The sequence below is a fragment of the Tympanuchus pallidicinctus genome, unplaced genomic scaffold, assembly GCF_026119805.1.
Source record: "Tympanuchus pallidicinctus isolate F22 unplaced genomic scaffold, pur_lepc_1.0 scaffold9, whole genome shotgun sequence".
Lineage (NCBI taxonomy): Eukaryota > Metazoa > Chordata > Aves > Galliformes > Phasianidae > Tympanuchus > Tympanuchus pallidicinctus.
The window spans coordinates 16,110,383-16,124,172 of record NW_026294813.1 but is presented as its reverse complement, the minus strand read 5'-3'; the positions used below and the strand labels follow the sequence as shown (position 1 = coordinate 16,124,172).

Here is a 13,790-nt window from a genome sequence, read left to right as displayed (position 1 = left end):
ATGTGGAGCTGTTGGGGAGAGTCCACAGGAATGCCACAAAGGGGATCAGAGGGCTGGAGCATCTCTACTATGAAGACATGATGAAGGATCATGGCTTGTTTAGCTTGAAGAAGGCTCCTCTACACCTCATTTCAACCTTCCAGTACTTAAAGGGAGCTTATAAATGGGATGGAAACAAACTTTTTACATGATCTGATGGTGACAAGGGGCAATGGCTTTTAACTTAAAGAAGGTAAGTTTCGGTTAGATGTTAGGTGGAAATTCTTTACTCAGAGGGTAGAGAGGCACAGGCTGCCCAGAGAAGATCCTACGTAAGAGTGGAACAGGTAAGGATTTTATTTGCATTGTGAAATTACATTTTCTGTTAAAGTCAGCATTTGCAATGTAACCATAAAAATTACACCTTACTTTTTCCATGGTGTTTTTCACGTTGGCAAGACTGAACTTCATCTCCTACCTGTCAGCATATCGTAAAGTGTTCAGGGTATGCTCTGTAGCTATGTGGCTAGGTGATACATTGGCTATCATGCAGGTCTTGGAATTGCCAATGAAAGAATCCTTTAGGACCTAGGATTAGAAGGAAAAACTAAGCGTAAGATCCTTAGCAATCCATATATTTACATTTAATCTATGCTTGTTCTTATTTACACAAAATACGTAGCAAAGTGATTGACTTCAGCATGGAACTTATGAAAAGTTAGACTAAGTTACCTTGAATTTCCTGTACATTAACAATCTGTGCAGAGGCAGTTTAATGACAGGTGGTGCACAGTAACTCTTCCTTTTTTTTTTTTTTTTTAAATGTAGTTTTCTTGTCTGAATTCATCTTGACATTCTTTGTTTACAATTTAAAATGAATATGAGTGTTAATTAGTGCTTTGAATAAGCCCTTGCATCTTCTGCCTCAAGGTTGCCCATATGCTTCATTCCTCAAAACATATGCCAGAACTGCAGTGAAGAAATGATCAGAATTCCCACTACTGTTATTGCACAGAAGGTCTAAGATTGTTTACAGAGTGGATGGAACTCTCAAAGAACCTGTTTCAGTAGTTACACAACGTGAATACCTAATTATGACTAGTCCATGGAGCTCTTCCTATAAAAATACCCGCAAAACAATGGAGATTCAATCCCAGAATTTGGGATTTAAGGTACTTTTGTGGAAGCTGTGCTTCTGTGTTTGCTGGTTTGTTTGTTTTAAGCCACCATGCCAGTCCCCAGATTGACTGGGGGAGCTGGCAGCTGGCCTCAGACGTGTGATTATCTTTCAAATTATCTTCTGAAAAAGTTATGCATTTCTCTTCAAGGGTTTAATAGCAGTTACTGTTTCTTGAGTTTCATTTTGTCCTCACTAGGGAAGTAGCTACTATTGTTACCTTTGCTCCTTTTACCTGAGTTAACTTGCTTTGTCGGAAAGGTGTATGTGCATGCTCCTGATCCAAGGCCCGAATGCATTCTTTTAGCTATGGAGAGAAAACACACACACACACACACACGTTTAGTTTCTCTATCAAGTAACTAAATTGCATCAAACCTAAGCTATTTACTATTTCCCTCATGCATGCTTAATTCCTACCATGTCCCTCACAGGACCATTGCTGCCACAGCAATGAATGGCCAGATTTGACTAGTTCGGCTACCAGCAGCCACTTGTTTGCACTCAGGAAGCAAACCTGAAGTACAGAGCCATGTATCTCAGCCTGCCAGCTCTGTGGGATAAAAAAAGGAAGCCCAAAAAGCTTGGTATATTCATGCATGTTCAGCTCCAGACTACTACAGACTTGCTGCTGCACCATAGCTAATGAGTTTGCAGAGAGTGTACACCAGACTGCTGCAGCCTGTGTGCCAGGTGAATGCTGGATTCATACACCTGTAACATCCTCAGAACAGAGCTTTTCACGCTCCACCTTTTATTAAGCTTTTTATTCTAAAATAAGCTCTTCCCCTGCTGAAATTAAACAAAATACTGCTTTCACATAACAACAGTGCAAATCTCTTATGCCGCTCTGGCAACATTTAATACTTTCATATTTTAAAAGAGGCACTGTAAGCCAAACAAGGGCATATTCTTCCCCACAGTGATTCTAATCTGCAGTATAGATATTCCCTTTAAGCAAACTGCAAATGTGGGTACAATGGAGTGTGTTAGAAGGCTGACCTCCTTCTTCACTCCAGTGCAAAGCCTCAAACCCAATTAGAATGGAGGACATAAAAAAAAAAAGACAGCAACAAAAAATGAACTGAGGAGGCTGCTGAGTTCCAGCCCATGCTCAGAAGGCAGTACAGATGCAGCCCAATTGACAGGCTGGTAAGGACCAGACACAGAACACTGAGAATGAAGCAATGGACTACCCAAGGAGTGGAGATACTTCCTTTCAAGGTTAGAGAGCTTCCATTGAAAACAGCAGGACATGTCAGGTAGCTACACCCAAGCCTTTCACAAAACACAGCACATGTTCTCTGTGTTAGTAACCATCAACAGAGGTGGCTAGTAGTTTTAAAGAAATATGTCTTGATTTGTTATCAGCAGTGGAAAAACATGTCACTTTCAAACAAATGTTTGTACTTTTTTGTCCACTGGAATAAGCCCAGCAGCATCACATGCTGAGCCTGGACATGCCCTCATGCTGTCAGATATGGACTGTATAGCCACAAGACAAGTCATTTATAAGAGCAGATATCAAGGAAAATGAGCAGATGACAGTGTTGTTCTGGTGATACTAGCATGAAGCATCCTTTCTATATTTAAAGGAACAATACTCACTTGAAATGACAAGTATCTCTTGGATTTTCTGCATTTTATGAAAAATGATACCTCCAACAAGTACAAGATCAATTATATTTTATACTGCTTCTCATAATTGCAGCATCTGAGTATCCTCTACTTGAAAACAAATACTCAAACCAGTAGCAAACTTCATATTTCATGTGTTTTAAGGCTAGAAGTTTATGTCAGGATCATGAAGGGCCGAGCTTTGTTTTATAGGCTGAAGCCTTTTATAGTTAATTAAATCACTATTTCTAGGCACCTAGATTGCTTATTTACCCCGCTTCACAAAATAGTAAAAATGTGCACACTCTGATTTTAAAGTTCCTTTTCAGTTTCATGAACCTATGTTAAGCCCCAGCCCTCAGGCATCAATTCTGCTCAGGTGACCCCCTATGCCATTCAGTTATTCACCAGCAAATAAGGAAGTATGAAGCTCTAAACACATTCACTTTACATGCTGTCTCCCATTTTAAATGCAGTATTCTACAGCAGTAAAGCCTCTGTGCAAAAAAACCCAATCCTCTCCTCCATTCTGAAAACAGAGCAAGTCACCTATTTGCTGAGTGCTAAGAATGTCTAAATATATGATTATGTGCAGTAACTTTTGTGCTTTTGACTCATGCTCATTGACTGCTTATCATTTTCGTCTCACCTAGCAAAACCTTCAGTCATCAGTGAGCTTTGTTCCTTTGAATTAAAGGAGGTACAGAACCTTCTACACCATCCCTACTTAGAAGTACTTCTGCTTTATCTTAGATGACAGATTTCTGCTCGTCTCTTTTTGCATAACTGTGTACATTTCTATGAGAAGATGGTTTCCATTACGAATGCTTTTCTTCTTGCTCCTTTTGCCCCATACATGAAATGCTAATTCCTGCATTCTCGAGTGGTTAAGTCCTTTACAGTTGATTTGATAGAGGAGTCTGAGTTCAAGTGGTGAAAACAAGCAGCAAGAACAGATGAGCTTTTATGAAACACATTTGGCAATCCCAAGCTAATGCTCTCTGGAAGTAAAGCTGGATAACATTTCTATACAAAATATGATACAATTAGTATAATACAACTAACATTTTCCATGCTGTGTTTACTTGGCTGGCTGTAAAGATTGATTAAGAAAACTTGATTTTCATCACAAACTCCTTCCTCTGTTAAATTGTCTTTCAGGCATGAGATAAATTAAACTAGAAAAACCTGATATTCTGGATATTTTTTTCCCTCCAAAGAATCCACATGCATATTATTCCATAGTTCACTTTTATCCAAAAACCCATGCTAATAATTAACTACAAAACATTCCCTAGAAATTAGTAGCTTACTGCTAAAAGACTTTGGTTTATTTCTGCTCCTTCCATTTTTGTTTGTCGATCCGAGTCTCTGGCATCAGCTGCCCTTTCACTGCCAGCCAGATCAATGAATGATATCCTAGAAAAAAGAACAAAGTTGTGTTTATCTTGTAGAGTTGTTTTTTCTATTTTTTTCTTTTTTTCTTCTTCTTTTTTAAACCAGAGGAAAACAACACATGACATCAGAAAAACAATCAGAAATTACTACCTTTGAATAAAGAGAAATACCCACTGGAATAAGCTGAAGTGTCAAAATATGCATAACAGCAGAACAATGTGGGAGCATTCTGGCACTAGTATTAGCATAACAGAAAGTATGACTGCCTGTGGTGAGTTTACTCCTCAGTTTATCAGATAAGCCGTTTAAAGTGTAACACAGTCATCTCTGTGGATAGTCACCATGCTTGTAGTTTCCTAAGAACAAGGATAAAGCAACTAAATTTCTTAATTTTTTTCCAGATAAAACAGAAAACTGCCCTATCAAATGGGAATTCAGGGCGATATGAAATTTCCAATGTAGTAAATAATACATTCAGCTTTCCACACTTCTTTTGGTGAGGGGCCTGGAGCATCTCTGCTATGAAGAAAGGCTGAGTGAACTGGGTCTGTTCAGCCTTGAGAAAAGAAGACTGAGAGGGGACCTGATCCAGGTCTATAAATATCTGAGGTGTGGGGGGCAGAATGGCGAGGCCAGACTGTTTTCAGTGGTGAGTGGAGACAGGACAAGGGAAAAGGAAACTGCAGCATAGGAAGTTCTGCACCAATGTGCGCAGGAACTTCTTTACAGTGAGGTGACGGAGCACTGGAACAGGCTGCCCAGGGAGGTGGTGGAGTCTCCTTTTCTGGAGATGTTCCAGACCTGCCTGGATGCCTACCTGTGTGATCTGCTGTAGGGAACCTGCTTTGGCAGGGGGTTGGACTCAGTGATCTCTGGAGCTCCCTTCCAACCCCTACAATTCTGTGATTCTGTGCTTTTCCCTTTGCCCAGAGCTCCATTGGCCCTTTTCACACTGCCTAGAGCTGGGTGCCAGCTATTGGACTGACTATTTATCTTTGCCCTTCTTTTTTCTGGAACAGTTCTGAATTCACCTGTGGATGTTATTGGGATCCTCTCCTCACTCCAGTTCCCCTTCACTTTTAGCAACAACAACTGAAAAAAGAATAGCACGTGCCATACCTACAAAAACAGACACACATCTATTTCTAAACTGCTTTGCCTTTTCCTCTCTTCACTATTTGTGGCACTTCCATTTTGAGTTGTATTTAAAATTAGATCCTGGGAAGAAACTGCTGCACTGTAGTTGCTGGAAGGGTTTGTCAACATGTTTTTTTGACACTCAGCAGTAATGTTGGCTCCTAGACCTCTATCCTCAAATCTGTTTCTTGGGGTTATTTAATCTGGAGAAAAAGATGATTGAGAAGATGCACAGTTGCAATATTCAGGGCTGCTACAAGAGTAAGCAAGCTGCTGTTTTTGTCTGGTACAGATAGCATGAGAGTCATAAAATTAATGTCAGAGAGGTTTAGATGAGGTACTAGGATTCCTCTGACAAAAGGTAAACATTTGTAATCTCCTCCTGAGTTGATCAACCTGGGCTCTCTTCGTAGTGAACTACAGGAGAGCAGTGCTTTCTGTCAGATGGATTTGCCCCATCTTTGATGACTATGCAGAATGGGATGAAGTAGGTCCCAGCAATGACTATTTCTTTCCATTAACTTCAAATGTGATGAGCACACATGTAGATGTGTCCACTGCAAACATCTACCCTCGGGCAGATTAACACCCAAGACAGGAAAAATTTTTAACACCTGAAGATGAGGGGAAGGATTTGATTGCCAAACTTCTTTGCTGGAAGTTTTTACAAACAAGTCTGACAAACCTCTTACGTAGGTGACATACACACTCCCCTTGGAACAAAAAAAGAACTATTAAACTATTAAACTATTCTCTCTGAGTCCTGTCTTCTGATTTAATTCATAGCTGCCCAGGAACTTGATGCCTCCTCTCAGTCCACCTTCCTGATGGCCCTAATCTCGGCCTCCTCACAAGCTCTTAGCAATCTCCTTTCTAGCCATACCTCCCAAATGTCCTGTTGGCTGTGTCTTTAATTTGGATTTGGATGATAGCATGAGATCGAGAGGAATCCGAGTTGACTCCGGTAGCTCCCGTGCTACGTTCCTTTCCTCCCTTTAAAATCACCTGTGAAAAAAGAGGGATAAAATCCATGCAAATGGTTAATAAAAATAGAATCATAGAATCCCAAGGTTGGAAACGACCTACAAGATCATCTAGTCCAACTGTCTCCTCATCACCATTGCCACCACAAGCACTAAACCATATCATGCAGCACGTCATCCAGACGCCTCTTGAACACTGCAGAATAAAGCCTCCCAGGAAGAGATTTTGCCTTAGCAAAATGAAGGCACATTAGGAGAAATGCTTCATTACAGACTTGAAATTCCAGTGCAAAGTAGATGTTAATTTAGACTGAATGTCTCCCAGTGTTTATGTCAGAGCTTTATATATGAATTCGTTTGCAGAAACACTAAGGAGCTTAGAAGTTATACTGCAGATAAGAAGTTGCTGCACTGCACATTCACTCTGATTTGCAAAATATCCAGACTATAAAATTAAAAACAAATCCATGGCAGGAATGAAAGAAAGAAAGATAGATAATCTAGGAGACTAATGGGATTGACTAGTTGCAGTTTTCTTCATTTCACTTTTTCATGTAATAGTGTATTATCAAGAAAATAATACACAAAACACAAAATGCCAAAGACTTTCTTCATCTCCGTAACTAAAAGGATAATGCAACAGCAAGGAATAAAGTTGAAAGGTTAACTGCACTCAATACAGAAAAATAAAAAACAAGGCAAGATAGAACAACATAGGCTCCCTCAAGATATAATTCAGGATAATTCACTTAGCAAACTCTAAAGGACTATTACCAGAAGTCTAGTGCAACAGTACCTTCATAAAACAGTCATTAATTAATTTCTTGTGGAAAGAAAAGAATATTATCTATCTAGATCAGTACATTCTTATTAATTTCTTGTGGAAAGAAAAGAATATTATCTATCTAGATCAGTACATTCTTAGTTAACAGATGTGCATTACTCACGCCTTTCAGTGGCCAGTTCTCAACTAGCTGCAGCTTCCAAGAATTATGTTAGTGCTAAGTGCAAATAATTTCTGAACCAAAGCCAACTTCACTGAACACTGAATAACTAGGTATGTATTCAAGACCCTTCCCTTATATTTGCTGCAGACTATTCAGAATCTCTGAGTTAAGCTAGTGACATTCACATCTACAAAAAAGCCTGTGGTCAATGTAAAATTAGCTTTTTTGCCAAGATACCTGTGAGAATAGTCGCTTAATAGCACTTTTGTGCATGGAATGTGAGAACACAGAGGAACGTGTTAATCAACCTTATAGCAGATTTACACTCCAATTTACAGAAGCATCAGAAGCAGTGTGTCCCAAAGCTTGAAGTTAATGAGGATAAAGACAGAGTGAAATGTAACATAAGTGGGAACACCGTGCTCATTTTAATGAGTCAATTACAGTACCAGGTGCCTGCAATGTACAATTCATTTCTGAGAAATGGGTTAAGCTATTCAAATTCAAGCAAAAAAGAAGACAGATTTAACCAGGTGTCTTGCTGCAGGATCGTGCAGAAAATTTGCTAGTGTTCTTGTTTGTGTCAGCCAGTCAAGGAAGGAAGACTGAAATTTTGCTTGTGCTGAATGTCAGCTACCATTTAAAGATCCTAATTTCATACAGCTGTTATCACCCGTCATTACATAGGCATTGTTTAAAATTCTAACTCAGATCTATTAATTTCCAACTTTATATATTTTCTCACACATCAATGTATTTTTTGTACAGAAAAGTTCATAGAAGCCAAAGAAGTCACACTCTGAGAAAAATGCAGATCCATCTTTCAGGGTTCCTTACCGGAACATCATTCAATTTCTGGAATGGTGACAGTAGTCTGTTTCTTGGAAGAGATCTTTTCATAAGGAGTGGCAGCAGAAATGACAGCTGTAGATAACAACTTGTTATCTAATACTCTAATACAAGTGCTCCTTACTGAAGGAAAATGTCTTCTCTGAGAAAGTGGTCAGGCACTGGAATGGGCTGCCCAGGGAGGTGGTGGAGTCACCATCCCTGGAGGTGTTCAAGAAACATTTCAATGTTGTACCGAGGGACATGGTTTAGTGGAAAATATTGGTGTTAGGTGGACAGCTGGATTAGATGATCTTCGAGGTCTTTTCCAACCTTAATTATTCTATGATTCTAAGATGCTTAGAATCATAATTCAATTAACTCCTCAGTGTTCTGCATGAGGTTGCCAATTTTACAACCTATATCAACAAGCATACATGTGTACAACAGATAAAACAACAGTCTTTATGTATATATAATAATAGTCTTTATGTACACAACTTATCTTACAAATCTGTACATCAGGCTCTAGGAGACAGAATAAATATTGAGGTTACCTCCAACAGTAGGTCTACAGAATCCACCTGGACCTCCCGCAGTCCAACTATTTGAACAACATGCTTGCTATCTTCTCTTGCAAAAAGCCTGAAAACAAAACATCACAGAAATGAGATTTCTCAAATAGCAGCAATAAAAACACATTTTATTGCTATGACACTATGTGAAAAAGCCATAGATGCTAGTGACTAGGGGAAGGGGACCTTCTCTCCCTGTCTGACGCACAGATCAGTCATGCTCTGTTCAAGTTTCCAGTATTTTTCCACAGGAATTAAAAGCAGATCCCATAGCAGTAGAGTCAGAGTCCAGTGCAGCTTTGCTATGAATTGCACAGAAATGTCGCAGTATAGAGAAAGAATACCAGCATGATGCTCATGGGAGGAAGGTTAATCTCCCCCCTCAATGTTATGTAAGATCTTACTTAATCTGACTCTATGGCTCTGGAAGCTGCTTTATAATCCTTTGTAAAACTCTTGAGAAGTTGAACAGATTCACCTCCAGAGGCAGAAAATCTTTCTCTTGTGCCCTTGTCCAAACAAGACTGGGGCTGAGGTCTTACTACTGAGAGTGATGGCAGCATCACCTTCAGAGGTGCAGTTTAGTTCAGATGCCAAGCTACTGGGTAAATGAGTTCTGGGAGGAGGTAAGCAGGCTTTGCCGTTTCAGAGCATATACTGGACATCAACAGGATCTCCAGAGACTGCAGCGGTAAGAGCAGCAGCCCCACCAGCACAACAGTAGGGAATGAGGGAGTTTATGTTTGAGCAGAGACAGATAGCGATTCCACAACAGTTGGCATGAGAACTTCTGGTCACAGGAAGGCTCTTCCTCTTAACTCTGAATGTTCAGCTACCTACAGATTACTGTAGCGTAAGCAAAACAGCATGAAATTGTATGTCACTCACAGGCCCTTATTCTTATGAATTTATTCCTGTCAAAAGAGTTCAGCCGGGGGTCCTGCCAATGTCAGTCACATTTAGTTTCAAGTTCCGCCTTCCTCCCCAGCTATGTCCTAGGAACAACTCTTAAGAAATATGTAGCATTTATTATAAAAGGTAGTTTTTTAAAGTTAATTGCATGGAATAGTAACAGATTGATTTATAAACGCTTCCAGGTTTATAGCAATCTCTCTTTTATTTCCGTACCTCTTCCTTCCGTTTAGCAGGTCATAAAGCTGTCCACAGTAGATCTCATAAAAACTGATCATAACAAGGTGATCCTTCCTTGATGGTGATGCTTCCAGGTGTCTGAAGATGTCCTTGGCAGCCAAGGCATAGAGTCCTGGGTTCCGCTGAGTACCTATCATTGTGAACGTCTTGCCAGCACCCGTCTGCCCATATGCAAAGCAGGTTGCATTGCCTCTGTAAAGATAACTTACGTTTTTAGTGCCACGTCTTACTTATTATTAAAAGAAATTCTGGAGTGTCAGAATCTACATATACAGCTAACTTTTGGCAGTGAAGCTTGGTTTTCTTCCCCATCTGAGGAACTGCAGAACACTTCACAGTTATTCCCAGTCATGTCTTAAGGAAAGCTGATGTGCCAAGGTTGCTGTGTCTCTTTTTTCGAGATTCTCAAAATACATTCAATGAAGCTAAGAATTCAGTATCGTTCCTCAGCTGGCTAGGTACCATGATAGTACTGCAGAATTATTAGTGGGAAGATTTCCTTATGAATCTCAGAGAAAAAAGACTGTGACATGAGGTGCAAAACAGCCACAAGACAGGTTTTGTGTTAACAGATACTGCACCTAATGAAGATGAGCAGTTCAGCAATGCAATTTACCAAGTGAGGTTAGTTTGCCTCAGGTTGCAGTTCTAATGCATGTAAGTCAATCTAATGTCTTGTTGTTGCTGAGGGGAGGGTGCTGATCTTCTCTTCCTCTGCTCCCAGCTGTGTGACCTGTCTCACTGACCTATTCTCCTGTGTGCTGGCTCCAATGTCTGACTTTACTGCAACGAAACACCGGAAAGCTCTTCATTTTTTCTGCAGGCTAATTTTCTGCTGTTTCAGTGGAGTAAAGTACCTCACAGAAGACCACAAAATAGGTGAAAGTGGCTTCACGTAATCTATGGGCATGTGTCCAGTAGAACACGACGGAAGAGGACCACCAACTTTCAGTGGCAGAGAGAATTTTATACACTCACTCCAGCCAGTGTAACCAAAATCTTAGTTTATTTCAGATTGCTGCATCTTTGTTGCTGTATCACCTTAATGCATGTGAAACACCAAGCAGGTCTCAGGATACGGCTCTGCAGTGCTTCAAGTCCATCTAAATTGGGATTACTGCATTCCTATTTCCTCATCCCTGCACTTGTACAAGCACTGAACTCACAAGTATGAGATGAACAAACAGAGAGCTGAATCAGACAAAAAGTAAACAAACAAAAAAATCTACATAACAACTGACTTACTTCTCTCCCATGCTTTGAAAGAAAGTTTTTCAGCACATTCAAAACCTCCTGGATGCACAGAAGTGGGGAAAAATGTAGGACTGCAAAGGGCTCAGTGATTAATTTTTCCCAAGATTAGTTTGCTGAATTACCTTACTAGAGAGTCAGATGAGGCACCCCTTTTCCTGGCGTCACTAGATTAGCTGTATTGTGCATTGTGTTTTTAGTGATTGATTGCCATTACACAGCAAGATATAAACCCTATTTTCCTTTTTTTACTTCTCTTTCTCAAGAATGTGACACTGTTTTTACTGACCATAGTTAGAGATTTCCAGAGCCAGAATGCTCCATTTTGTTATGTAATCCTTTCCTTCAAAGATTCAAAAATGTAATTATATTCAAGTTTGTTACTTTGCAAGAAAAGAAGATCGCCCATGAATTTCCCAATCAGGGAGTATGTAATCGCCTAAAAAAAATCTCAATAAAAACAAAATAAATTACAAGGTAATTAATAATTTCTATTATATTGTCCATAAAATCAAAATAAATTGCAAAGTTATTAATATATTTCTATTACCCTGTAAAACGTACTGATACATACAAAAATATCCCACAGCAGTCTTATGAAAGAGTCACAGAGTTGTAGGGTATAGAAGGACCTCTAGAGATCCTTCAACCTTACTCTCTGCTAAAGCAGGTTCCCTACAAAGGTCACAGAGGAAAGCACATAGGTGAGTTTTGAATATCTCCAGGGAAGGAGACTTCCACAACCTCTCTGGGCAGCCTGTTTGGGTGCACAAAAACCAGCCCAGCCCATCCATGTTATCCTGCCCATCAGACATTTGTAAGCATTGATGAATTCCCCCCTCAGTCTTCTCCAGGCTGAACAGCCCCACCTCGGATGGGAGATGCTCCAGTACCACAGCCATCTCTGTGGCCCTCCACAGGACTCTCTGCGGTAGTTCCCTGTCTTTCTTGAAATGGGGAGCCCAGAATTCCAGAATTCCCACAGTGCTCCAGATGTGGCCTCACCAGAGCAAAGTAAAAGAGGATCAACTCCCTCAACCTGCTGGCCATGCTCTTTTTAATGCATCCCAGAATACCACTGGCCTTCTTGGCCACATGGGTACACTGTTGGCTCATGGTCCACCTGTTGGCCTTCAGGACACTCAGTTCTCTGCCACAGCTCATTTTCAGCAGGCCAGCCGCTAACCCCAATTAATGCATGCAAAGAGGTTGTATTACTCCTCATCAGATTGAGAAAGATGAGGCCCTACACAGTTTGCAGCATACCATATAGTCACAATTACAGAGACATTCTAAAAGGGGAAGGGTATGTAGGAAAGGTTAGATGAATGCAATTTTAAAAATATGCAAACAGTAGAAGGAAAATGAAAGCGGTATATGAAACTGGAAAACATAAAGGTGGAAAAACAACAAATGAAAGCACAGATGCCCTACCCGCTAAAAATATGCTGAATCAGAGGATGAGCTGTCTTCATATACACATCTTGATTGGTACATGACTCCCCAAAGACTTCATCAAAGTAAAAAACATGCTGAAAAATAAATATGATCTTTACATGAAAATGAACATGTTTCATTCCCCTTCACCCACATGCAAAGGCAAATTTAAATAACAAAGGTTTTCCCGGTGACTTCATGTGGCTTTAGATCATGTGGCTTTGCCACATGTAAAGTGAGGTAGGACATTTAACATGGAGCATGACACATGTAGAACATCACAACTAATTAAAAGGCTAGGGGCAGGAAAGGAAAAACAGAACATGCAGTAGTCTTCTGTCAGAAAAAAGAAAAGCAAAAGAAAAACCAAAATTAAAAATTAAAGGAAACCCTGATTGATTCCTGAAATGAATAAAATCTACTGGTACACAGCAAAACGAGAACATTAAAAAGAACTCAAAAATTAGTCCCCAGAAGCTATTCCAAAGTAAATCTGGAGCATATTATCTTGGAGGAAGGCAAGAAAAGCCCAACTTCCCATGCTCCAGGTCTGATCTAAAGAAGAGGGCTTTTCTTTAGAAAGACTGCAACTGCGCTCACTGTGGGATTCCCTGAGGCTAAGACTGGTGTTTGCAAGGACAGCCATAAAGACTGCACTGTCAAGAAAGACTCCATGAACTTGAGTTTGACACTGCAGTCTAATGATACACTGCAATGTAAATTAAGGTAGTAGGTATTTTGGTCTCACAATCTTTTCCATGATGCACAAACCAGCCAGACTAGCAGATGAGCAGATTAAACCAGGAAGTTTCTGCAGCAGCACTCAGTTCACAGTAAGCTCTGTGATGGGGCTTTAGTTTGGCTTCCCTTACTGCAGAGCTGGAGTATGCCCCACTTCTGCATACTCTGGTCTGCACTCCTTGGTTTCCTATCCACAAGGTGATAGCAATATAATTAGAATTGAAGCTAATGAATCAAATACAATGAGAGAGAGGATGTCCAAAAGGTGGATAGCCAGAGATGGAGGTAGGGTGAGAAGCCAGATTTGGAAAATTTGGAAGCAGGGAAGTTCTCCTGTGTCCTATAGAACAGAATAGCTTTTGCAATAGCATATTTTAGTTTAGACTATACTTATCTATGGCAAAATTTCACACATTAGTACTGACAGAACAAAATTCATCTGTGGTTATTTCAGCGCTGAGTAGTAAGCACTGAATAAATGTCAAATACAGCCAGTCAGATTGAGGGAGTGGGATGGAATCGCTGCATGTATTGTGCCACAAAAGGTGGTACATGGATCTGAGAGAGC

General features: G+C 40.1%; 1 protein-coding gene across 2 annotated transcripts in view; it reads right to left on the bottom strand.

Moving 5' to 3' along the window:
• Window positions 1–13,790, bottom strand: part of KIF24 (kinesin family member 24) — a 32,132-nt gene that overhangs the window by 8,822 nt on the left and 9,520 nt on the right. For both annotated transcript variants that reach the window (XM_052670637.1, XM_052670638.1), the window contains 7 exons: window positions 12,479–12,576; window positions 9,770–9,985; window positions 8,624–8,711; window positions 6,192–6,313; window positions 4,087–4,192; window positions 1,392–1,463; window positions 458–567 (listed from right to left, as the gene is read on the bottom strand). In XM_052670637.1, coding sequence (XP_052526597.1) covers window positions 458–567; window positions 1,392–1,463; window positions 4,087–4,192; window positions 6,192–6,313; window positions 8,624–8,711; window positions 9,770–9,985; window positions 12,479–12,576 — 812 coding nt within the window. The remainder of the gene's footprint in view (window positions 1–457; window positions 568–1,391; window positions 1,464–4,086; window positions 4,193–6,191; window positions 6,314–8,623; window positions 8,712–9,769; window positions 9,986–12,478; window positions 12,577–13,790) is intronic.